At 46.6% G+C, this 26,604-nt stretch overlaps 1 protein-coding gene across 4 annotated transcripts in view; it reads right to left on the bottom strand.

The window, feature by feature from the left end:
• The window catches only part of CMIP (c-Maf inducing protein), a 511,919-nt gene that overhangs the window by 37,753 nt on the left and 447,562 nt on the right, over positions 1–26,604 (bottom strand). For all 4 annotated transcript variants that reach the window (XM_078669852.1, XM_078669853.1, XM_078669854.1 and 1 more), the window contains 4 exons: positions 22,426–22,542; positions 8,386–8,526; positions 6,703–6,750; positions 1,714–1,860 (listed from right to left, as the gene is read on the bottom strand). In XM_078669852.1, the coding sequence (XP_078525978.1) occupies positions 1,714–1,860; positions 6,703–6,750; positions 8,386–8,526; positions 22,426–22,542 (453 nt within the window). The remainder of the gene's footprint in view (positions 1–1,713; positions 1,861–6,702; positions 6,751–8,385; positions 8,527–22,425; positions 22,543–26,604) is intronic.

Here is a 26,604-nt window from a genome sequence, read left to right as displayed (position 1 = left end):
CAGGAATAGGATAATAACAGACAATATGGTGACACCTGGGGTGTCGGGGCGGTGCTCAATGAGGATAGAGAATCTGGGACCCTGGGGGGCGAGGGCACATAGAAAGTACAAACCCTGGAATTGTCACTATTAATAGTAACCTTATGGCGATTTTCTTGTCTCCTTTCATCCCAATTTTATTGTAACATCAACTAGCAGATCAAGGTGTTTTAGGTTTTTTGGCCTGGACTTTGTTTTTTTTTATATTTACCAAGTTCTCTGTTACTTAACACATTTTACAATGCTCTGAAGCACTGGAAGATATGCAGGTTTAAAAGCAGACAACCGGCCCCGGTGACAAAGTGTTATAGATTTTATGGACCTGAGACCTGGGCAGGGCTGGTATTTGTTCACAGGGCGTGAGTTTCAGTCGGTTTAATCATTAACAACCCAGAGTGTTCAGAAAAACATCTTTCACATCTGGTTAAGAAACACTAAGGGTAATGAGGCACAAAGCAGCGCTTTCATGCAGTCATGTGCCTCTTGCACTGAAGCCAGGCCCCTGCATGCACCTGTGCTTGTGTGCTGAGCTCTGCCCGGAGGATGAGCGAGGACAGGTACAGCAATGCACGTGCTGACCATGGGTGGGTGAAGGCTACAGGTCCCGGAACACAATGTGTACGTTCTGAGGATTGTCGGGTGCAGGTTTAAGGTACTGGAACAAAACATTAAGGTTCTGAGGATGGGTGGGTGCAGGATCTAGGTACAGACGCAAGATGTGCAGGTTTTAAGGATGCTTGGGCACAGGTTCTTGAGACAAGAACACAATATGCAGGTTCTGGGGATGGGCGAGTGCAGGTTCTTGAAACGAGAATACAATATGAAGGTTCTGAGGATTGGTGGGTACAAGCTCCATGTTCAGGAACACAATATGAAGTGTCAGAGGATGTGCAGGTTACAGGTACAGGAACAAAACACAAAGGTTCTGAGGATGTGTGGTGCAGGTTTCAGGTACAGAAACAACACAATATGAAGGTTTGGGTGCAGGTTCCAGGTACAGTAACTGAACACAATATGAAGGTTCCAAGGATGGGTGGGTGGGTGCCAGCCAGTTAGAGGTACAGGAACACTATATATAGGTTGCCAGGATGGGTGGTATGCAGGTTCCAGGTACAGAAACGGAGCACGATATGAATGTTATGGGGATGGGTGGGTTCAGGTTCTTGAAACAAGAACACAATATGCTACTTCTGAGGATGGGCGGGTGCAGGGTCCAGGTACAGGAACACAATGTGAAGGATCTGAGGAAGAGTGGCTGTAGGGTTCAGGTTCAGGGGCACAATGTGATGGTTGTAAGGATGCTTGGGAACAGGTTCTTGACACAAGATCTCAATATGCAGGTTCTGAGGATGGGTGAGTGCAGGTTCTTGAAACAAGAAAGCAATATGAAGTTTCTCCAGATGGATGGGTGCAAGTTTCCTGGACACGACCACCCTGTGCAAGCTATGGTATGGATCTGAAGACCAGCGAGTACAGAATCCATGGGCAGCCGCTTCTTGCCAGTGCTGTGGACATGGATAGCTCCATAGCCCACACATCGTTTGCCACAGGCCCACTGTGCTGGTGGAACATGTGTGGGCTCACTTCTCTGGGGATGGCTGTACACACATTTACTGTTTAGCTGTATCTTGTCATACAACCTCCGGGGCACAGAGTTCATGTGCACGTTCCTACCTGTGTAGACCAGAGGTTGAGCTGCTTCAGGGAGGGCAGTTTGATGAGATGCTCAGCACAGGCACTGGTTACATTGGTGAAGGCTAGGCTCAGGTTCTCCAGATTTCCAAACGACCCCGAGCTAAGCAACCGGGCAAGGTCTGAGTCCTGCAAAGAAGAATTACACATGATGAGAACAAGAGGAGTGGTTGGCAACACCTTACCATGGCACAATCAATGAACTTGTAGCAATGCCACCGTGGGCTAAATGACAACCTTTGTACAAGTACAATTACACCAAACGACAACAGAGACCCTGAAGTGAGCAACATTGGGGTGTATTTATTCCCAGACAAAAGGCATTTGCACGTTAAAGGTCCTCTTCTAGGGAAGCCACCATATTGAGGACTCTTCTTATAGACACCAGTTGACAGTGGCGTGTCAGAATTAAAAACTGTCTTTCCATCTCAGTTCAAGTATGGATATAGAACATGTAAAACACCAAACCCTGATGTATTACAGCTCTGGAACTGAATCTGAGCCTGACTAGAGTGACATTATTCAAATCCTAAGTAGATATGAACATGCAAATAATCAAAGTCCTCATGAAAGCATCATTCTAAAGCGGGGAGCCTGGAGCCATTAATTGCAGACAGACATGTGAGGTAATCTAAACCAGCACAATGGTGGTATGGTAGTCAGATGACTGTGTCCTGTAGAGACCCTTTAATTATTTTGAGGTAGAAATGTTTATGACACCCCCGCCCCCCATATTGGTTGGCTTCGTGAATTGATTTATGCCTCCTTTTATGTATGGTTTGTAATATATGAATACAACCATTGGGGATTGTACAGTGTCCTTTGTATCATATGTTGTAAATGTAATCACCAATTGAGCACTGCGTCGTCCGCACTACATCTATCTTGATCATGTTACACTGTATTTGTATGGATTCAATACAAACATGTTAACCGCATCGTTGCGGAGCATTTTCCCCTGCTGCGCTGAGTTTTTTAAAAACCCATTATTCATGACGAGCTGGGCTCGTCATGAGCGTGCGAGGAGGCTACCTCATGACGAGCCCAGCTCGTCATGAGCGTCGAAGGGGTTAAAGAAATTCTGTGTCCTGCGCTCTAGCTTTACAACTGTTTTGTACACAATTTATTTGCATCTAAATTATTATGTTAAATTGATGGTAGAGTCCTCTAAAAACAAGCATTTACAATGCAATAGGTCTCGGGTTAATTAAGTTTGAGCTATTGGCATTGCTTAATGTTGCAACACCAATTGCACCAAAAGTCTATAAATTGTAGGCCAAAAAAATGTGTATTTATTTTTGTAGCAGTGGTGGCATGCTGCGCTTTAGATGAATATGTTTGAAAGTAAAGTGCGCCATACTGCGATTGCCACAATAGTTATTTGTGGATGCGTTAACAATTGATGTGTGCACTGATGGCTGGTGGTGTGTGTGCCTGGTGGAAGTGTGCACTGACGGCTGGTGGTGTGTGTGCCTGATGGAAGTGTGCACAGATGGCTGGTGGTGTGTGTGCCTGGTGGAAGTGTGCACTGATGGCTGGTGGTGTGTGTGCCTGGTGGAAGTGTGCACTGCCGGCTGGTGGTGTGTGTGCCTGGTGGAAGTGTGTACTGACGGTTGGTGGTGTGTGTACCTGGTTAAAGTGTGCACTGACGGCTGGTGGTGTGTGTGCCTGGTGGAAGCATGTGCTGACGGTTGGTGGTGTTGCTGAATGGTGAACGTTGCCGTTGAGGGCCGTTTAATGTGAGGGGGGGCTGAAGGGTGATGGGGATAGTTTATTCGATGTATTAGTGAAGTGGGATTTTTCAAATTGATGTAATGTTAAAGAAGTTCAACTTCTTCCTTGTCCTAATAAAGCGTCCATTTACAGTGATGGAGAGCCCAGTTATTGTTCCATATTGGCCGATAGAATGTGTACATGGAGCAATCTCAAAGGGTTAAACACATTGAGAGATCAGGAACATTCTAACAACACATGATGATCTGAAAAGGAGTAAACAGATAGAAAGATCTGAAAGGGGTCAATACGTTTAGCTATCTTAATAAGAATAAACGTGTGGTGATCCTGAGGAGCAAACACATGGCTTTCTCTGACACTGCTGTGTTGGTGAAGGCCCACTGCTGAAAACCGTTGCAGTAAAAAAACCATGGCATCATCACTGGAAATAAACCAGATTAAAATTAAGCCTTACAAAAACCTGAAAAGATGTGTGCGTAATTACAATTCTGTCACAGTAAGCACTTCGGAATAATACTCCTGCTGCAATTTCATTAATTTCTCTCTCCTTGAAGGTGTCCGCTTGCTATGGTGCAGCAGAAGTAAGAACACCTCAAATCAATTTAGTTGTGCCCAATTACGTATCGCTTCGTGAATTCAATAGGGTAAAAATCCAAATGCTAAATACAAAAGCTGATACATTAAACGTTTACAACGATGACACTTCCATGCTAATGACTGATAGATCACAAATGTATGTAGCTCTATTCTGTTCGGCGGTCTTGGAAGTTTTTCTGTAAATAATGTTTGCAAGAATAAATTTGATTTAGTTAACACTGCCAATAACAAGAATACCATACACGATGATACGAAAAATGCCAATAACTCGAGAAACGATCCAAGCAAAAATCAACTTGCTTCGAATAACACTTAAAACTATTAACAACTGTACTCGTTATGCTCATAAAGATCTTCCTGATAACTAAGATGTATTAGTAGAATTATGGTACGTACAATTTTGCACCAGCATGCCAGTGGCACTAAAAAGATGTCAGAGCATGGTTTATTATTCAACAGTGCTAACTTTACTCACAGAAGTTACATTACCCGCTACCACCGACCAATGTAGGTACCAGGAGCTCATAGGGGTCTGTCCCCCACTGGTGAGCCTGGGCTCTAGGGGTTTTTAGGGACCACTACAGGGCTTCTCCCTAATGCAGTACAGGGCTCCCCTCAATGTCCCGGCCCCAGAATAACCAGTTACTTCTTGCCTTAGATATGTATGCAGCTCCCACATACCCTAAGCTGTTACTAAACTACCAACCTACACTGCACTTCAGTCCTACATACCCGTGCCTCACACTCATATACCCCTCCAATGACCCGAAATAAAAACCGCATACGGCATCTCTTGTCGATGCCCTAAGTCCATACATAAACACACCGACACTTGCCCTTCCTTCAGCCACCTCCCTTCCTATTCTTTCGTCAGTGCCTACCTACTCCTTATCCGGTTTCTATCTACGCCATGGATACCCTTCGGTCCCTTCCACAGGTCCCTGCACCCACACCGTCCGCCACTTCCCAAGACACCTTTGACCCTGAGCCTCTCTTCTGCCGCCCACCCCGGTAGCCCAGAAGTGCCGCTTCTTTGGTCCCCCTCGACCCCGGAGTACAGCGCGTTACCTGTGCCCTTGGTCCGCTGCCGGTCCCTCTGGCCCCGCCTATAACCCTGCCCAGCACCTGCACTCAGCCGCCTCAGCAGCACGCGCACACGTCACGCCTCAGGTCCGTTGCCAGGAGTGATAGGGCGATCGTTGCGTAGCCTTTCCCAGAGCAGAGAACGCCGCTTGCTGCTCCTAAGTGGTGACTGGCCCTATCAGTCACAGTTTCTTCCCCACCTTCTTCCCCTACGATTGGGCATCGCGTAATTTAACCCAATTCTCCATGGACAGGAAGGCGGACCTATGAAGGTTGCACGCCCAAACGAGGAAGTAAACAAGGGAGCGCGAAGACACGCCGAGACGAGGTAGGAAGGGGGGGGTCTCTGTGTGTGCATGCGTGTGTGTATGCGCGGCGGGGGGGGTCTGTATGTGTGAGTGTGTGTATGCGCGGCGAGGGGGGGGTCTGTATGTGTGTGTATGCGTGCGTGTCTGCTTCCAAGGAGCCATGGGAGACAGGAAGCGCGCGCGACCTGATCCCAGTTCCTAGGTTGCGCGTGCACCTCACTTGTCTCCTGTCTCCCTTGACTCCTTGAAAGCGAGAATGATTGCAATAGAGTCTCGGAACGACAGATCGCTTCGCGATCTGTTCGCAGTTCCGAGACCTAAAAAGGGGTTTCTCTATTTGAATGAGTCATACATGACGATGGTTTCAGATAATTAAACTTCGAACCCTGTCCAGTGGGCATAGTCGGGTGTCCTGGTCATATGTGTATGGGTTCTAAGTAACGCAACACAAAGATGATGGATGCAATGATGCTGAACATTGTCAAACATTCATCCACAGTACAGAGACCTGGGCCTAAATCCATTGTTTCTTTGCTCACCACCCCAGTTTGAACTTGGACAGATGGAGTTAACCCAGATCTGTGACTGGGAGTGAATGTTTGACAATATTCAGCATTCCGTCCATCATCTTTTTGTGTTGCTGGGGTTAAGGTAAAGCCATTAAGAAAAGCGTAACCCTTAGCTCGATACAAGGCAGCTTTTAGCAGCAGGGTTAACTTAAGCTGACATTAGAAGACCTGACATTTATTACGTCACATAGGTAAGAGAATTAACCTACAATTGCAAAAAAGGAAGAGATACACATTCTCTTATCCAAGCAACCTTGTTCTCGAAGGGTGTCTGAAATTAAAAGTGTGGGGATTACAACAGTGTTTAACAATAAAACCTCTCATGACCTACTAGGATCTGCCGTAACTCCTTGGAACTGGCTATGCAATTCTAGAACCCATGAGAAACTCTTAGAACTCACCAGTACCTTCTAAAACCCGTAATGTCCTGCTAGAACCTGATCTGACCTACTAGAATCCACAATGGCCAGCAACACAGCCATATGCCAATACAAATGTTAAATGTAAAAAAAAAAAAACCAAAAAAAAAAACAATCCCATAAAATTTTAATGTAATGGTATGGGTGCTTCCCAGCTAGTGGGTGAATTACTGTAACCTAAAGACATACTTTAAACACACGATGATGACTGGATAAGACAAAGAATAGATCGAAACTGTGCCATATTCAGGATCAACTTACTGTGGACTTGGAGGGCAGTGTGAGCCGAGTGGGGCCGCCTTTCCTTTGCTGTAGGAGAGAACACATGTGTCAATAAAATAAGAACATGGTGTCATATTAGAAACCACTATTTATGAATGAATGAATGAGTATATTTATAAAGTGCAACATTCACTCCTAGGAGTATCTTGGCGCTGTAGGAAAGGATACAAGAGGTCTGTGGTATAAAGCAACGGGGGGTCAAGTTAGAGGAGAAGATCAGATGAGAGAGAGTACCATGTTGTCAGGCGCAGTAAAAATCTATGTTTTAGCAGTTTCCTGAACATAAGTTCTGATTGTGCCAATCTCAACTGTAGCGGCAAAGAATTCCAGATTTTTGTTCCTAGTACAGCAATGGTTTTTCCCCCTTTAGTTTTCAAACGATAGCTGGGGGCGGCTAGGAAGTTACCTGAAGATATCCGCAAAAGGCGCTGTGTGGAATAAGGGTGGATTCTGGACCTAAGATATCTCGGGTCTGTTGCCTTTATGGCTTTATAAGTGATTATTAAAACTTTAAACAGGATCTTTTTGTAATTGGCAACCAGAGCAGGCGTTGCGAGTGCTGCCGCAGAAGGGGATCGCCTGGGAAGCTGGAACACCAACCTGACTGCAGCATTCTGGACCACCTGTAGTTTTTTCAAAACAGCTTGTTTACTCCGGGGTACAGGCTTTGCAGTACTCCAAACAAGACAAAACCAAGGCACCAGCTACTGTATTCCTAGCATTCATCTGGAGTAAGTCTAATAACGTTCTCAATATCTTTATGGTATGGAAACACATACCTGCCACTGCAAGTGCTTGACTGTGGAAAGATAAAGTGGTATCAAACTTAATTCCTAGGTTCCGTACTGTATCCGCAGTATTTGGCGGTGGAACCATATCTGCAGGACACCACTGACTAGGCGTGAAGAGATTGGCTTTCCCAAACAGCATAATTTCTGTTTTTTGACTGTTGCATTTCAGATGGTTGGGTTTCATCCAGTTCGGAACAGCTGTTAGACAGTGGTGGAATTTCTCTTCTGCAACGGTGGAGTTTTTGTATAAGGTAAGAATGATCTGTGTGTCATCTGCATATGTAATAGCTTTGACACAAAAAGGGCCTATTAACACAAGCAATTGGGTCATATGGAAGTTAAATAATGTCGGGCTTAAGGATTTATCAAAGGAACTCAAAGAGAGGAGAACACTGGGCAGGGACAAACGACATGAGGAATTGTACTGCAAGGGGAGTTCACCCACTGAAATTATCCTACTCACATTTTAAAATCATTCATCAAGAGCAATGCTCCAACGTCATGCACAAAGAATTGAACATTCAGAAGCTCCAGAAAATAGAGAGAGGAGTAAAACATCAACCATTGGAAGAGTTAACGTGTGAATAGAATGGTTGATGAAAGTAATAGGCTAGATTTTTAAAACTTGAGCAAGGAAGTGGAGTGATAGCGTGATCATGTGTGGCTCCCAGGGCATTAGCTCTCATTGAATGTACTTAGATGTCTTAAGTCGCTGTAAGACATAGGGTCTCAAACATAAGGTAGGCTCTCTTTTGTAGACTGGTTTTGGGGTTGGCCACTACACTCAATGTGCAGATCGGCTAATGGTATATACAATAGGCATGACCACATAATTGTTCCAGTAGTTCTAAACTTCGACTAGGGTACTCACCAGTTCCTTCAGCTCACGCTGCCGGTCGCACAGCTGCTCATACATGCGCTTCCCAACCTCTGTGCTCTCGAGCGTTGAGATGATCTGCAGCTGTGTATCATTGTTTTCTGTGATGTTGTATTCAAGCATCAAGCAGAGAATCTTGTGATAGAAGACAGGGTCATGTCAGATGGAAACATCAATGATCAACCATTTATTACTAATTCAAGCAGTGACACAGTCGAAAGAGTGAGACTGAAACCGGGGTGTCAATTCTATGCTTCTAACCCTCATGATTACTCGGAATTTTAGCGCTGTTCTTCCTTATTAAATCTTATCTAGCAAACTTTTAACAAAGGCCTGTTTTCTTCAGCTTACTTTTTAAATGTGCCTATCAAAAATATTGACAAAGCTAATTGGTCTGTTCTTGGCAAGCCGATGATACAATGCTTATTTGTCTTTATTTCAAGCATGTACCACAAAAAGAAAAGTAAATAAAACATGCCTCCTCCAAACATGGCCATATACTAATACAAATTTAAAATATAAAACAAAAATTAACAATCACATATAATTTTGAAGGAATAGTATGGATCCTTCCTATGTGGTGATTGTAAATAGACCAGGTACCAAAAGCCCTTTTAATTTGTATGAACATTACAGGAAAATGTGGTTCTTATTCCTGTAAAGGTACTACTACTATTGACTTTTGATTCACTGTAACCTAAAGACATACTTTAAGCACACAATGATGACTGAATATGATAAAACAAGGTATAAGGAATGGAATGAACAAAAAAACATTGCCAAAGTTCAGAACTGGCCTTCCAGCCCTGGTACTCAAGGAGAATTATTTTTAGGTGGGTGTGCACATGTGATCAGGCAAAATGCAGTCACTCACAGCGCAAGAGTGCAAATAGCTGAAGTGGCTGTCTAATCTTTCCACGCAGCGGTGGGCAGAAGCAAAATGTGATTAAGAGCTGAACAGACCCGGACCAATGGAAGAAGAGCATGACCCAAAGTGTGTGTATGTATTATATATATATATATAGGAATGCGATCAAGGGCTCTTGAAGACCGAAACGCGTCGTTGTAGGCTGCGGGATAAACGCAAATAAATATACATCTTGCCTGAACTGCTGTGGTGGTCCGAGTTCCTTATTCGCCGAAGCACGGATGTGGTCAGAAGTGGTGGGAATTGTTTGGTATATATATATATACACAGCCGCGGCCCGTGGACGGTGTTTCGGTGGGGCAGAGAGGCGGGGTGGGGGAGGGGCAGGGTGGGGGGTGCTAAAAACCGGAGTTTAGATAATTGAAGGTAAGTAAACAATTTAATTAATAAAACGAATTTCGTAGCGCGCTCTGCATCGCAAAATGTGATGCAGGGTGCGCTACGAAATTCGTTTTATTTATTAAAGTGTTTACTTACCTTCAATTATCCATACTCCGGTTTTTAGCACCCGCCACCCTGCCCCTCCCCCGCCCCGCCTCTCCGCCCCACCGAAACTCCCTCAACGGGCCGTGGCTGTATATATATATATATATATATATATATATATATATATATATATATATGCTCCAATGCTTGCCTTGTTAAAGAAAGCACAGGCACTCACGGGGGTTGGTTCAGCACCTTTATTGCAGACGCGTTTCAGCCGTAGCTTTCCTCAGTGCATGGAAGGTGCGTGAGTTTCTCAGGTACGAGGGGTTTTAATTTAAAAGGAATAGTCTTCCTGATTGGTCATTCATTCAGGGTCAGCGAAGAAGGGCTTGAAAAGGTCTTTTGCGGGCTGCCATGTTGAGAAGGTGTTGTAATGCCCTTTTGCTTTCTCCGCCTTTACCTCAGCGCCTTTCATGACCCCCTTGACCAGCCTCTGATGTTGCAGGAAATGTCCGCAGGTAGCCATAATATTACAGCATGCCTTAGATTTGTATAATCCACGTTATGCGGCGGATACGTCCTGTAGAGACGGTTCAGCTGCCTGTGTTATACTCCTTTGCTCCACAGTCCACCAAACAGGCTATGTCGAACTCCGGTCCGGTGCCACGTGTACGTGATGGTGGGGATCACGTTTGATATAAGCTCCAACGCTTGCCTTGTTAAAGAAAGCACAGGCACTCACGGGGGTTGGTTCAGCACCTTTATTGCAGACGTGTTTCAGCCGTAGCTTTCCTCAGTGCATGGAAGGTGCGTGAGGTTCTCAGGTACGAGGCGTGTTAATTTAAAAGGAATAGTCTCTCCTGATTGGTCATTCATTCAGGGTCAGCAAAGAAGGACTTGAAAATGTCTTTTGCGGGCTGCCATGTTGAGAAGGTGTTGTAATGCCCTTTTGCTTTCTCCGCCTTTACCTCAGCGCCGTTCATGACCCCCTTGACCAGCCTCTGATGTTGCAGGAAATGTCCGCAGGTAGCTATAATATTACAGCATGCCTTAGATTCGTATAATCCATGTTATGCGGCGGATACTTCCTGTAGAGACGGTTCAGCTGCCTGTGTTATACTCCTTTGCTCCACAGTCCACCAAACAGGCTATGTCGCACTCCGGTCCGGTGCCACGTGTACGTGATGGTGGGGATCACGTTTGATATAAGCTCCAACGCTTGCCTTGTTAAAGAAAGCACAGGCACTCACGGGGGTTGGTTCAGCACCTTTATTGCAGACGCGTTTCAGCCGTAGCTTTCCTCAGTGCATGGAAGGTGCGTGAGTTTCTCAGGTACGAGGCGTGTTAATTTAAAAGGAATAGTCTCTCCTGATTGGTCATTCATTCAGGGTCAGCGAAGAAGGACTTGAAATGTCTTTTGCGGGCTGCCATGTTGAGAAGGTGTTGTAATGCCCTTTTGCTTTCTCCGCCTTTACCTCAGCACCGTTCATGACCCCCTTGACCAGCCTCTGATGTTGCAGGAAATGTCCGCAGGTAGCCATAATATTACAGCATGCCTTAGATTTGTATAATCCACGTTATGCGGCGGATACGTTAATGTTAATGTTAAGGGAAATTTATTGAGCGCACTGTCACCATGAGTTTCCTGGCGCTGATAGGACACTGAGGTTGAGCGGGAGGAATTTAGTGGGGATGTGAAAAGAGCAGAGTTTTTAAAGATTTACTAAAAGATAGGAGGGAGCAAGAGGTCTTGAGTGAGAGTGGAAGAGAGTTCCATAGCCTGGGAGCCAGGTGAGAGAAGCTGCGGCCGCCAGATTTAGTGAGTTTAAACCGGGGGGTAACTAGAAGCTGAAGGTGGGTGGACCTCAAGGTGCGGGAAGGACAGTAAGGGGTGATCAGGGACTTCAGGAAAGCGGGGGAGGGACCAGTTACGGCTTTGAAGACCAGGCAACAGACCTTAAAGGCTATTCTTTCACTGACTGGTAGCCAGTGTAGTTGATATAATAGGGGTTTGGCCGACTGCCATCTAGGGATTTTAAATGCCAGTCTGGCAGCCTGGTTCTGGATGATCTGTAACCTAGCCAGCTGGGATTTGGGGAGGCCATGGTATAGGGCGTTAGAGAAGTCCAAGCGGGACATCACCAAAGCTATTAAAACTTGTAGCAGGGCTTCGGAAGTCAGAAGGTGGGCAACTTCCCGTATCCTGTATAGCTGGAACTTACAGGAGGATGTTACAGCACTCACCTGGGCCTTGAGATTGAGCTCAGAGTCAATAATGACCCCGAGACTCTTTACACAGCCAGCGGGAGAGGGAGGTGACCCAAGCTCAATTGGCCAGTACTGAGGGCCCCAATGGGGGGCACTTCTCCCAGGGAGGAGAAGCTCAGTTTTGCCGGGATTGTGCTTTAATTGATTTTGGTTCATCCAGTGTTGGATGTGTGTCATGACTGCCTGGAAGTTGGTGACAGCGTCAGGGGAGGTGAGGGGGAAAATAATTTGTAAATCGTCCGCGTAATTGAACACTGTGATGTCCCACCTACCAAGGGAGTGAAGGAGAGGTTGAAGGTATAAATTAAAAAGGAGGGTGGACAGAGAAGAACCCTGGGGGACCCCACAGGATGAAGGGACACTGGTGGTGCTGAAGGGACCCAAGCTTACTGCTTGAGATCTACCCTCTAGAAAAGATTTGACCCAGGACAGGGCAGGCCCACAGACTCCGGCGGCATCGACACGGTGGAGTAAGATGTTATGATCACCGTGTCGAATGCCGCCGATAAGTCTAGTAGGACTAATGCCTGGGGGAGTCCTCTGTCAGCGTTGCTTCTGAGATTGTCCAGCACGGCGAGAATCACAGCCTCAGTGGAATGGGCTGGTCTAAAGCCGGCCTGGTTGATTTCCAGAAAGTTGGACTCCTCAATAAATTGCGAGAGGCAGGTAGTAACATGTGCCTCCAGAATTTTAGACAGGAAAGGCAGGAGGGAGATGGGTCGGTAATTGGTGAGGACCGCTGGGTCCGCGCCAGTTTTTTTTAGCAGAGGCACCAGTACGGCCCCCTTAAACGACCTGGGGACTATGCCAGAGTTAAGGGAGGTGTTGAGTAAGGGTAGGATACAGTGCGGAAGAGTGTGACAAATGTCGCGAAGCACTGAAGGAGGGCAACAATCCTTGGGGGAACCGGATTTCACTCGGGTGGCCAACTTGGCAAGGGAGTCGGAATCGAGCGTGGGGAAACAGGACAGAGTGGAGATGTTAGCAGGGGGGCTACAGCTGCAGCTAAGGGAAGGGAATAGGGAATAGAGTTTTTAATTGCCGAGATCTTATCGATGAAGAAGGAGTTTAAGGCGTTGCATGACTCTACGGAAAGGGGGAAAATTCGGGAGTGTCCTGGCGTCCGATGTTAATTCGCCGAGGACCTTAAAAATCTCTTTAGATTTGTTAGGGGCTGTTAATATTCTCTCGGAGACGAAAGCAGACTTAGTTGTAGTAATGGCTTTTTTATAATCTTTGCGTGCGGACACATACGCCTCCCTATCAGTGCTGAGATAGTTACGCCCCCACCTACGCTCCAGTTGACGCAGCTCAAGATGTTGTTTCAGGGCTGAGTTGAACCATTTATGGGATTTACTGTGGCGTGAGCGAGGGAAGCCGGACAGGGGGGCGAATTGGTCGCTAGCCGTTGTGAGCCAATGAGAGATGTTTGCGTCCACTGTGTTGACGTCTAGAGTGTTGTTAGATGAGGATTGGGTCTCCGCGAGAAAGGAAAGGAAGGCAGAGGAGTCAAGAGCATTCCATTTCCGAGCGGTCCCACCCTCCAGAGGGGGGGGCCTAACCAGACCCTTTACAGAGATGGAGGACTCGATCAATGAATGGTCGGACCAGAAGCAAGGGGAGATAATCGGGCAAGATAGCGATACCCCCTGCGTCCAAATGTGGTCCAGGATGTGACCCCCGGTATGGGTAGGGGAGGTGACGTGCTGGATCAAATTAAGGCTGAAGAGTGCCTCAAACAGTTCAGTGGCGTGGGGGCCAGCATCGGCATGATTAAACCAATAATTAAAATCGCCAAACATGACGATGCGGGCCGAAGAGGTCAGCAAGGCAGAGAGCTGCTCACTAAGGGCAGCAGGAAACAAGGGCATAGAGGTAGGGGGGCGATATAGGACAATGAGGGTCAAAGCACCAGCTTCCGTTGCCAGGCTGATGACAAGGTTCTCAGCGTCAGGGAGACATAGCGAGGAAGACGCAATGAGAGTCAGATCTTTGCGTATGACTGCCGCCACCCCTCCGCCACGGCGGGCAGTGGGCCGATTGGCGTTCAGCATGTAGTAGTTAGAAGGTAGAGCAGCCAAGATGTCAGGGAGGGAGAGATCAGACAACCAGGTCTCAGTGGGCAACAAGATGTCAGGGTTCTCAGCTGTCAGCAAAAGAAAAATATCGACATGATGTTGGGGGAGGGACCGTGTGTTAAGATAGAGTATGCGGATGCGAGTCTCAGGCGGGGTGGGGGCTGACGGGGACACCCAGATAAGTCTGGGGGAAGGCAGTTCAGCCGAGATGCCAAGGGACACGAGGCGATCCCAGGTTGTAGACAGGAGGGCGCAAGAGGGGTGCGGAAGGCTTCTCAGTGTAGCGGAAGAGTAAGTCAAGGGAGAGATAGTATCCCGGGGCCCTGGGCCCGTCTGGCCGCGGACGGGCGCAGACGGGCTTGCCTTAGGCGCGCCTTCGGCGCGCCCGCTGCGCGTACGTGAAAAACACATGCTCTTATGGGGAAATAGGGGGCGTGGCCTCGTGCAAATGGGCGTGGCCTATGGTCAGGCTCGCCGATGGCGGCAAGAAGGGAAACAAAGCCTGTCTCTGGCAGCGTTTAGCTCGGCTGCGCAGGGTCAGGGATGTCCACAGAAACCTCCTAAATCGAGGTAGGGGTGTGCAAAGATAAAATACAAGTTATCACACAGTTTTTAAAATGTTTGTGAAAAGATCGTTTTCGGCGCCATAAACTACCTCCCGGCTGAGCCTCAGGAGTGTCTAATCTAGCGAGCGCGTAGTCAGCTCTGTTTATGTAACAGCGGAGGGCGTGGCCTCGTGCAAATGGGCGTGGCCTATGGTCAGGCTCGCCGATGGCGGCAAGAAGGGAAACAAAGCCTGTCTCTGGCAGCGTTTAGCTCGGCTGCACAGGGTCAGGGATGTCCTGTAGAGTCCTGTAGAGACGGTTCAGCTGCCTGTGTTATACTCCTTTGCTCCACAGTCCACCAAACAGGCTATGTCGAACTCCGGTCCGGTGCCATGTGTACGTGATGGTGGGGATCACGTTTGATATAAGCTCCAACGCTTGCCTTGTTAAAGAAAGCACAAGCACTCACGGGGGTTGGTTCAGCACCTTTATTGCAGACGCGTTTCAGCCGTAGCTTTCCTCAGTGCATGGAAGGTGCGTGAGTTTCTCAGGTACGAGGCATGTTAATTTAAAAGGAATAGTCTCTCCGGATTGGTCATTCATTCAGGGTCAGCGAAGAAGGACTTGAAAATGTCTTTTGCGGGCTGCCATGTTGAGAAGGTGTTGTAATGCCCTTTTGCTTTCTCCGCCTTTACCTCAGCGCCGTTCATGACCCCCTTGATCAGCCTCTGATGTTGCAGGAAATGTCCGCAGGTAGCCATAATATTACAGCATGCCTTAGATTTGTATAATCCACGTTATGCAGCGGATACGTCCTGTAGAGACGGTTCAGCTGCCTGTGTTATACTCCTTTGCTCCACAGTCCACCAAACAGGCTATGTCGAACTCCGGTCCGGTGCCACGTGTACGTGATGGTGGGGATCACGTTTGATATAAGCTCCAACGCTTGCCTTGTTAAAGAAAGCACAGGCACTCACGGGGGTTGGTTCAGCACCTTTATTGATATTGATATTGATATTGAAATGTATTTGTAGAGCGCTCGTACGCCCGGGGGCTTCATGGCGCTATAGACAGGAACACAACGCGTCAATCAGGGGAAGCATAAAGGAACTCATCAGAACGCTTGGGAAAAGAGCCATGTTTTGAGGGAGTGTCTGAAACTGAAAATGTTATCGCAAGTTTTGAGATGAAGGGGAAGAGAGTTCCAGAAGGTGGCTGCAAGGTGGTCAAAGCAGCAACCTCCGAGACGTTTCCTCTTATAAGGGGGGACAATCAGAAGGAATTTGTGCATAGAGCGGAGATTCCGGGGGGGATCGTCTTTTTTAAACAGGTCTCTGATGAATAGAGGGCCAGAGTGATGTAAGGACTTAAATAAAATACACCCGGTTTTAAAAGCTACCCGCTGCTCAACAGGCAGCCAGTGTAGCTGTTTGAGGCCTAATCTAACAGACTGCCTTTTAGGTAAGTTGAGAATAAGTCTGGCTGCCTGGTTCTGAATCAGCTGGAGACGTTTTAGCTCTCCGACCTGGAGCCCAAGGTAGAGACTATTAGAAAAATCCAGTCTGGACAGAACCAGGGAGATGACAATCTGTGTGAGCGCCTCCAGGGAGAAAAAACGAGCAATTTTCTTGATTTTCTTCAACTGAAATAAGCTGGAGGACACCACTGCGCCGACCTGCCTTTTCAGAGAGAGATCTTCACTAAGAAAAATTCCTAGGCTCTTGACTGAGGACGACTTAGATGGTGGAGCTCCCATGCTGACTGGCCAGAAACCAGGGTTCCAACTAAGTGCACTCTGCCCAGGCAAGACCAGCTCAGTCTTGCCTGGGTTGAGTTTCAGGTGACTGCAGCTCATCCAACTCAGGATGTGAGACATGGTGTTTTGAAACTCTACCACTGAGTCCTCGGTGTTTAAAGGAAAGATGAGCTGCAAGTCATCTGCATAGTTGAAGATGGTTACTCTGGCATTCCTGAGAGAGTACAGCAGGGGGGCGAAGGTATAAATTAAAAAGCAAAGGTGACAGGGATGAACCCTGAGGGACTCCGCAGGTGGTAGGAATGGTGGGGGCAGTAAAGGAACCCAGTCTCACAGATTGGGTGCGGCCAGTAATAAATGAGCGAATCCAGCTCAGCGCAGAGCCCCTGAGACCAGCCTGTTCGACACGGTTGACCAAGATGGTATAGTCAACCGTGTCGAATGCAGCCGATAGGTCTAGTAGCACCAGAGCCTGATGGATCCCCTCATCGGCATTCCGCCTCAGAGTGTTCTGAACTGAGACGGTGACTGCTTCAGTAGAATGATAAGGGCGGAAGCCAGCCTGATTAGGCGCAAGATACTGTGATTCTTCCAAGAATTGGGAGATGCTGTCACAGACATGGGCCTCCAATAGTTTGGCACAGTACGGCAGCAGGGATATGGGCCTGTAGTTAAGTGGGTCCAGTGGGTTAGCCCCAGCTTTTTTTAACAAAGGAATGAGAAGAGCTTTTTTAAAGTTATCAGGGACTAGACCCTGTGAAAGAGATCCGTTCATCATGGAGAGCATGCTCTCAGGGATGGCGGTTCCCACTTCTCGCAAAATGTATGGGGGGCAGATGTCCTCAGGGGAACCGGATTTGACTTTAAGAAGGAGTTTAAATAAGCAGGCAACGTCAATGGGGGGGAGAAATTCCAGGGTAGAAGGATTATAATAGATATCAGCCAGAAGAGGGGGAGGCGAAATGGTGGGAATACTTTGCTTTATGGCGCAGATCTTATTAAAGAAAAAAGAATTTAGTGTGTTGCAGAGGTCCTGGGTGGGAATCACAGCTAAGGAGGTTCTATCGCTGCCACCAAGACTCTCCACAATATTGAATAAATCTCTAGATTTGTTGCGTGATTGGAGGATTTTTTCAGAAAAGTAGTCGGTTTTGTGTTTCTGAATGAGTTTCTGGTACTCCTTTCGCGCCCTACAGTAATCGGCCTTATCAGGTTCTGAGTACGCTGTATTGCAGACGCGTTTCAGCCGTAGCTTTCCTCAGTGCATGGAAGGTGCGTGAGTTTCTCAGGTACGAGGCGTGTTAATTTAAAAGGAATAGTCTCTCCTGATTGGTCATTCATTCAGGGTCAGCGAATAAGGACTTGAAAATGTATTTTGCGGGCTGCCATGTTGAGAAGGTGTTGTAATGCCCTTTTGCTTTCTCCGCCTTTACCTCAGCGCCGTTCATGACCCCCTTGACCAGCCTCTGATGTTGCAGGAAATGTCCGCAGGTAGCCATAATATTACAGCATGCCTTAGATTTGTATAATCCACGTTATGCGGCGGATACGTCCTGTAGAGACGGTTCAGCTGCCTGTGTTATACTGCTTTGCTCCACAGTCCACCAAACAGGCTATGTCGAACTCCGGTCCGGTGCCATGTGTACGTGATGGTGGGGATCACGTTTGATATAAGCTCCAACGCTTGCCTTGTTAAAGAAAGCACAGGCACTCACGGGGGTTGGTTCAGCACCTTTATTGCAGACGCGTTTCAGCCGTAGCTTTCCTCAGTGCATGGAAGGTGCGTGAGTTTCTCAGGTACGAGGCATGTTAATTTAAAAGGAATAGTCTCTCCGGATTGGTCATTCATTCAGGGTCAGCGAAGAAGGACTTGAAAATGTCTTTTGCGGGCTGCCATGTTGAGAAGGTGTTGTAATGCCCTTTTGCTTTCTCCGCCTTTACCTCAGCGCCGTTCATGACCCCCTTGATCAGCCTCTGATGTTGCAGGAAATGTCCGCAGGTAGCCATAATATTACAGCATGCCTTAGATTTGTATAATCCACGTTATGCAGCGGATACGTCCTGTAGAGACGGTTCAGCTGCCTGTGTTATACTCCTTTGCTCCACAGTCCACCAAACAGGCTATGTCGAACTCCGGTCCGGTGCCACGTGTACGTGATGGTGGGGATCACGTTTGATATAAGCTCCAACGCTTGCCTTGTTAAAGAAAGCACAGGCACTCACGGGGGTTGGTTCAGCACCTTTATTGATATTGATATTGATATTGAAATGTATTTGTAGAGCGCTCGTACGCCCGGGGGCTTCATGGCGCTATAGACAGGAACACAACGCGTCAATCAGGGGAAGCATAAAGGAACTCATCAGAACGCTTGGGAAAAGAGCCATGTTTTGAGGGAGTGTCTGAAACTGAAAATGTTATCGCAAGTTTTGAGATGAAGGGGAAGAGAGTTCCAGAAGGTGGCTGCAAGGTGGTCAAAGCAGCAACCTCCGAGACGTTTCCTCTTATAAGGGGGGACAATCAGAAGGAATTTGTGCATAGAGCGGAGATTCCGGGGGGGATCGTCTTTTTTAAACAGGTCTCTGATGAATAGAGGGCCAGAGTGATGTAAGGACTTAAATAAAATACACCCGGTTTTAAAAGCTACCCGCTGCTCAACAGGCAGCCAGTGTAGCTGTTTGAGGCCTAATCTAACAGACTGCCTTTTAGGTAAGTTGAGAATAAGTCTGGCTGCCTGGTTCTGAATCAGCTGGAGACGTTTTAGCTCTCCGACCTGGAGCCCAAGGTAGAGACTATTAGAAAAATCCAGTCTGGACAGAACCAGGGAGATGACAATCTGTGTGAGCGCCTCCAGGGAGAAAAAACGAGCAATTTTCTTGATTTTCTTCAACTGAAATAAGCTGGAGGACACCACTGCGCCGACCTGCCTTTTCAGAGAGAGATCTTCACTAAGAAAAATTCCTAGGCTCTTGACTGAGGACGACTTAGATGGTGGAGCTCCCATGCTGACTGGCCAGAAACCAGGGTTCCAACTAAGTGCACTCTGCCCAGGCAAGACCAGCTCAGTCTTGCCTGGGTTGAGTTTCAGGTGACTGCAGCTCATCCAACTCAGGATGTGAGACATGGTGTTTTGAAACTCTACCACTGAGTCCTCGGTGTTTAAAGGAAAGATGAGCTGCAAGTCATCTGCATAGTTGAAGATGGTTACTCTGGCATTCCTGAGAGAGTACAGCAGGGGGCGAAGGTATAAATTAAAAAGCAAAGGTGACAGGGATGAACCCTGAGGGACTCCGCAGGTGGTAGGAATGGTGGGGGCAGTAAAGGAACCCAGTCTCACAGATTGGGTGCGGCCAGTAATAAATGAGCGAATCCAGCTCAGCGCAGAGCCCCTGAGACCAGCCTGTTCGACACGGTTGACCAAGATGGTATAGTCAACCGTGTCGAATGCAGCCGATAGGTCTAGTAGCACCAGAGCCTGATGGATCCCCTCATCGGCATTCCGCCTCAGAGTGTTCTGAACTGAGACGGTGACTGCTTCAGTAGAATGATATGGGCGGAAGCCAGCCTGATTAGGCGCAAGATACTGTGATTCTTCCAAGAATTGGGAGATGCTGTCACAGACATGGGCCTCCAATAGTTTGGCACAGTACGGCAGCAGGGATATGGGCCTGTAGTTAAGTGGGTCCAGTGGGTTGGCCCCAGCTTTTTTTAACAAAGGAATGAGAAGAGCTTTTTTAAAGTTATCAGGGACTAGACCCTGTGAAAGAGATCCGTTCATCATGGAGAGCATGCTCTCAGGGATGGCGGTTCCCACTTCTCGCAAAATGTATGGGGGGCAGATGTCCTCAGGGGAACCGGATTTGACTTTAAGAAGGAGTTTAAATAAGCAGGCAACGTCAATGGGGGGGAGAAATTCCAGGGTAGAAGGATTATAATAGATATCAGCCAGAAGAGGGGGAGGCGAAATGGTGGGAATACTTTGCTTTATGGCGCAGATCTTATTAAAGAAAAAAGAATTTAGTGTGTTGCAGAGGTCCTGGGTGGGAATCACAGCTAAGGAGGTTCTATCGCTGCCACCAAGACTCTCCACAATATTGAATAAATCTCTAGATTTGTTGCGTGATTGGAGGATTTTTTCAGAAAAGTAGTCGGTTTTGTGTTTCTGAATGAGTTTCTGGTACTCCTTTCGCGCCCTACAGTAATCGGCCTTATCAGGTTCTGAGTACGCTGTATTGCAGACGCGTTTCAGCCGTAGCTTTCCTCAGTGCATGGAAGGTGCGTGAGTTTCTCAGGTACGAGGCGTGTTAATTTAAAAGGAATAGTCTCTCCTGATTGGTCATTCATTCAGGGTCAGCGAATAAGGACTTGAAAATGTATTTTGCGGGCTGCCATGTTGAGAAGGTGTTGTAATGCCCTTTTGCTTTCTCCGCCTTTACCTCAGCGCCGTTCATGACCCCCTTGACCAGCCTCTGATGTTGCAGGAAATGTCCGCAGGTAGCCATAATATTACAGCATGCCTTAGATTTGTATAATCCACGTTATGCGGCGGATACGTCCTGTAGAGACGGTTCAGCTGCCTGTGTTATACTGCTTTGCTCCACAGTCCACCAAACAGGCTATGTCGAACTCCGGTCCGGTGCCACGTGTACACGTGTGTGTGTGTGTGTGTGTGTGTACGATTTTACTTTAGTACAAGGTATATTTAAAGTAAAACGTTCTTTATTATAGCACTAAAAATGAAAGTCCACACATGCTTCAACATAAATTAAAATCAAACCCGAAATGTGAAATTCTTTGTAAAATATTAGATTCGGAATTTACACCAAATTTTTCAAAAAGTTTAGTTTAAAATTCCACTGCATATTCTTGAATAGCACTTTAAAAAACAGTCAATCAAGTAAAGCTTAGCTAATGTTCACTATGTGATCGTTTGAGAACTGTGGCAATAGTTCCCTTTCCAGGTGTGTCCTGGTATACGTGTCTCCTTAGCTCATCTGCCACAACCAGCAGACAGCCTGCAGTTATTAATTTCTAAAAGAGAGACAATTCTGCACTCAGAACAACGCATATCTCTCTCTAAGGAAAGCTAAGGGATGGTCATTCCATCATGTTATTATAAAATATTCATACTTCCAACACAAAAGTGTGCTCCAAGAGACTGTGCCCCATAACCCCAAGGTTTGTAGAGTGAGGAAGAAATGCCTTTCTGGGCTGACAGCTGTGGGTTAAAATGTTTGCCTGCATAGTAACACTGTGTTCACAGCAATAGCTCACATTTATCAGATTATAAGCATTCCTACGCACTTTGCGGCAAGGGCATAACTCATATTAAAATATCAGGTTGAGTATTCTTCACAGCACACCCTGATTTTAAGGGTAAAATCGCCTGAGATCCCATCACATGCATGACAACACTCCATTATTTAGGGGGGATACTCCAGAATATTTTACCTAATGCCAACTCATTTACTTGAATGCAATGGATGGGGAAATTAAATGCCCCATAGGCTTAGGTATGGGATTAGCCATTCACACTTGATTTTACTCAAATATATACTTGCTTATAGTGGCCTTTCAGCCAGCCCTTTTCATCCTTGGTCTGTTGTGTGACTTATATTTTTCTCCTGCTCACTACAGCATACAGCCTGGGACAGTTGGCTGGCCCACTTAAGCCGGTGGCTAGCTTCTCTGAGTGTGATAACTTTAGGCTCTTTCACAGGGAGCACATCCACACACAAAGTAGTTTTCATAATGCTAGAGGCTACTATGGAAATGTGTGTTTTTTGAGAATGAAATAATGTTCTGGGGCCTTTTTTATATTGGTAAAAGCCCAGCAAGCTCCCCCAACTGCTGAAAAAGCAATAAATAAATAAAACAAGCACTGGCAAATCCAAAAGACTGACAGTCAAGGCCAGATCTCTGCCAATTCTTGGTTTAACTCTCCCACTTATCCATTTTCAGAAGTTGCATGTATGCCAGTATAAAAACAGGTGTGCGCTGATGTCAAAGGACAAACAATAAGACAACTATACCTCCACCATAGTCTGGTTCCCCCGGAGAGCAAGCAGCATGCAAGGTCCCAGCTTATTTTCTGCCAGTGACAGCAGGAACTTCTTGGTTTTGTAGCAGGAGCCCATTAAAATATGTACCTGTGTGAATGGAGACAGAGTTAGACCTGTGTGTGAAAAAACACATCTTCAAGAAATACAACAGTTCAAACAACATACGAGGAACATTGAAAAAAGGAAACTGGAGGTGATCGTGCCTCAACATGGGGACTGAAGATTAACTTTATCTTGATAAAGAGGCCCAAAGGCACGCTATACATTTAAAATTGCTGTGGCGTAAACTATAACAAAAGGATACCTGTGTGTTAATCCATTACAGCTGGTTTTATGGAATATGTGATGTCTAGAAAGGAAGGAACTAGTTACTTACCTGTACACTATAGTTCTCCAGTATTATCTTTCATAGATTCACATGCTTGTATCTTCCCCGTCGTCATGGTGGGAGTCTCACGGTAACAGAATGACCAAAGCAGTATCATAGAGAAGAAAACTGCATAGAAAAGCCCATAGGGACTGTATTATTTGGTAACCAGACCTCCTCATTGTTTGGTCCAAAAGTCAGCCAATCAGCATTGCTGCCCTGCCCTCACACTCCCCAGCAGAACCTTCCTGCCTCAGATTTCCGGCCCCAAGTGAGAGACATGGATAAATTCCGAGATAACAGGTTCTGCCTGAGAAACGGGGAGGCGGGCGGGCGCATGTGAATCTATGAAAGATAATACTGGAGAACTATAGTGTACAGGTAAGTAACTAATTCCTTCTCCAGTATTACATCTTTCATAGATTCACATGCTTGTATCAGAGTAGTAAGTAGTACCCACAAAGCCTGCAGCGTTTCCAGGATAGAACCCAGAAGGAAGTTCTGCAGCTGAAATATCGCTAGGACATGATCTGAAAATACACAGGGCAGATAGGAATAAAAAAACAGATACCCCTTATATCATACAGTGCAAGTTCTTGCATGCAACGTATTAAACCATCTATAGCAACAACAGACTATATATATATATATATATATATATATATATATATATATATATATATATATATATATATATATATATATATTACCTACTGGCGGTCGCCAGTAGGTATATATAGTTAGGATTTTTTCTCTATGGGTTTTTTGAAAATTCTATGTCTAATAACTTTGCCGTTTGTGGACGGAATTGGCTGAAATTTTCAGGAAAATGGCACATTTTGTTTCTGAGCAGCCTTTGAAAATTTGGGGGGGGTTCGTCAAGGGGGGGCGAGAAAAAAGGGGGGTCCCAAAACGTGTTTTTAACATTGAGTTTTCCATAGGGCGGTTGGCCTCACTTTTAGCCCGAACGGCTGAATGGATTTGCACGAAACTTGGCAAAATTGTAGGGACTGGTAGCCCGATGTGCCTTTTGTAGGTCTCAATATATGTGCTCCAGTGGATTTTGAGAAATTAACGTTTAAAAAAAGATATATATCTGTAACAGCGGACCGGGCAGCGTCCCAGGACGCGTACTTTTCGCGCAACGGAGCTTTGTGAAGCGAAGCTGATTGGTTCTCTGGCGTCTGTCAACATTCCAAAAAGTCCGTAGCGGCCGCCATCTTGTCTCTCGGTAGGATCGAGAGACAAGAGGAGGCCAAAGCGAAGGGGCAAATGACCATAAGGGGGAATAGTAGATCCTCGCTGACCCCCTACGTTTGATGTGGAGGTTTTAAAAGGGCCCCGCGGGGCAAAAAAAAACCAAAATAATAATAATCGAACGGCTGAATGGATTTGCACGAAACTTGGCAAAATATTAGGGACTGGTAGCCCGATGTGCCTTTGCTAGGTCTCAATATATGTGCTCCAGTGGATTTTGAGAAATTAACGTTAAAAAAAAGATATATATCTGTAACAGCGCACCGCTTCGCGTACTTTTCGCGTTACGGAGCTTTGCGAAGCGAAGCTGATTGGCTCTCCGGTGTCTGTAAACATTCCAAACAGTACGTAGCGGCTGCCATCTTGTCTCTCGGTAGGATCGAGAGACAAGAGGAGGCCAATGCGAAGGGGCAAATGACCATAAGGGGGCATAGTAGATCCTCGCTGACCCCCTAGGTTTGATGTGGAGGTTTTAAAAGGGCCCCGCGGGGCAAAAAAAAATAATAATAATAATAATCGAACGGCTGAATGGATTTGCACGAAACTTGGTAAAATATTAGGGACTGGTAGCCCGATGTGCCTTTGCTATGTCTCAATATATGTGCTTCAGTGCATTTTGAGAAATTAACGTTCAAAAACAAGATATATATCTGTAACAGCGCTCCGCTTCGCGGAGATAAAATTATATCTGTATTACCTAGCTGTTGCTAACACCAGTTAGCGACGGCTAGTAGGAGATAGCGACCATCTTGGGTCCCACTTTGCATGTGAGTGATATTTATCACTAATGACATGCAAAGTGGGCATGCCAAGATGTTAGCGACTGGAAACAGTCGCTAACATCGCTATCTCCTATTATCAACTTTTGGAAATATTCGAGATAAGCGCGAATATCCCCAAAAGCTACCACCTGCCCTGAGCAGTTCTTAGCCATGTTATCCAATGGGAGGTGGATAACATGGCTAAGAGCATTAGCTCGGTAATGCATGAATATCGCTGAGTTTTCAGCGATATTAATGCATTGCGGTCGTTTTTTATCGTATTTGCGATAAACCTTGATAATAGCAAGGTTTATCTGCGATAATTTCTGACGGTAAAAAAATCTTTGCAATGCATCGTTAGGGATAAATATCGCTTAACTTTGGTAATATGCCCCAACGTCTGTTAACGTTCGATTCGAAGGAAATCAGGAAGTGTTGAAAAACATTGTCTGCGCCATCTTGTCTTTTTTCAAATGCCACACTTTTGTCGTGCACGGCAGCCATTTTAGATGCCTTGACCAGACCCACTCTGTGCACGCTGTCGATCCTTAGCATGGCTCCCCACCCTCGCAAGCATCTCACCCAGGCAGTGGTCACCCCCGCTCTCTGTCTTATGCATGGGTAATAAACCTCCCCCCATCTGCGCTGCTCTTCCCTGAGAATCACACCCTGTGCCCGCCCGACACCTCCCTTTCGCCCTATTCACTACCGCACCCTCTGACACTCCTTTTCCTCTGTGTCCGATTGTCCAGGCCGGTCCTAGGCTATCAGCTAGCCCTGCAGATGTAGTTTATGGCCACAGCTGTAAAGAATCACCCCTCTTCAAAGGAGTTATAGTAGATCAAGGCCCACACTCGATGAGATCCGTCACAGCAGAAGCGTTGCTATTATCTGAAAACCATCCTGTATTGTGATTGGGGAGGGGACCGAGCGTGAAGCGGAAGATTCCAGGGATGACTCTTTGTACATCAAAGTTTTTACAATTATGTGTCACATTAAAAATATATAGCACTCCGACAAAGTAGTAAGATTATAAAACTTTAATAATTTATAAATATATACAAGAAAACAAAAATAGTAATAACATATAAACATTTTTAGGGAAAAACAACGAAGTAGCGGTCGGCTGTGCGAATAGTCCCAACGCAGCACAACGTCCAGATTTCCGGCGGGGGGTGGGTCATCAGTAGCAAACTGTTGTGCGAATAGTTCCAAGGCAGCAGAACGCGCCGAAATCTAGATGACACGAAAGTGATGTCTAGTAAGTTGCCACCCAGCAAATAACGGCGTGGGGCGTCGCGGGGGGTGGGTCATCAGTAGCAAACTGTTGTGCGAATAGTTCCAAGGCAGCAGAACGATGGCACCAAGGTGATGTCCAGTAAGTTGCCGCACTGGTTTTGGTATCCTACAATGCTGCTCCGAATAACGGCGTGGGGCGCCCCGGGGGAGGCGGCGTGAACGGGCCTCTCCAGGTGGAGTCTCATCTGTTTTAGTGGGGCGCCCCTTTACCGTTTCAGTTGCCATTCCGTCCGCTTTTGGTCCACTGTGTCAAAATCCGCCATTCAGCTGAGTTGCGCCCACTCTTGCGGTGCAGCGATAGGCGGCTGCCACAGGACTCTCAAAATGGCGGCAGGCTCTTTCCTTTTTGGGCGTGGTCCACTGAAATGGCCCTGGGACACCTTGGAAATCGGACGCTTGTCTGCTAGGTCTTGGACCCCATTCTCGAAAGCGTCCCCTCCGCCTTGAGAATTCATCAAAAGTTTT

Source organism: Lissotriton helveticus, chromosome 12 (genome assembly GCF_964261635.1).
Source record: "Lissotriton helveticus chromosome 12, aLisHel1.1, whole genome shotgun sequence".
In the NCBI taxonomy this organism is placed as follows: Eukaryota; Metazoa; Chordata; class Amphibia; order Caudata; family Salamandridae; genus Lissotriton; species Lissotriton helveticus.
This window is presented reverse-complemented; position numbering and strand designations above follow the sequence as displayed.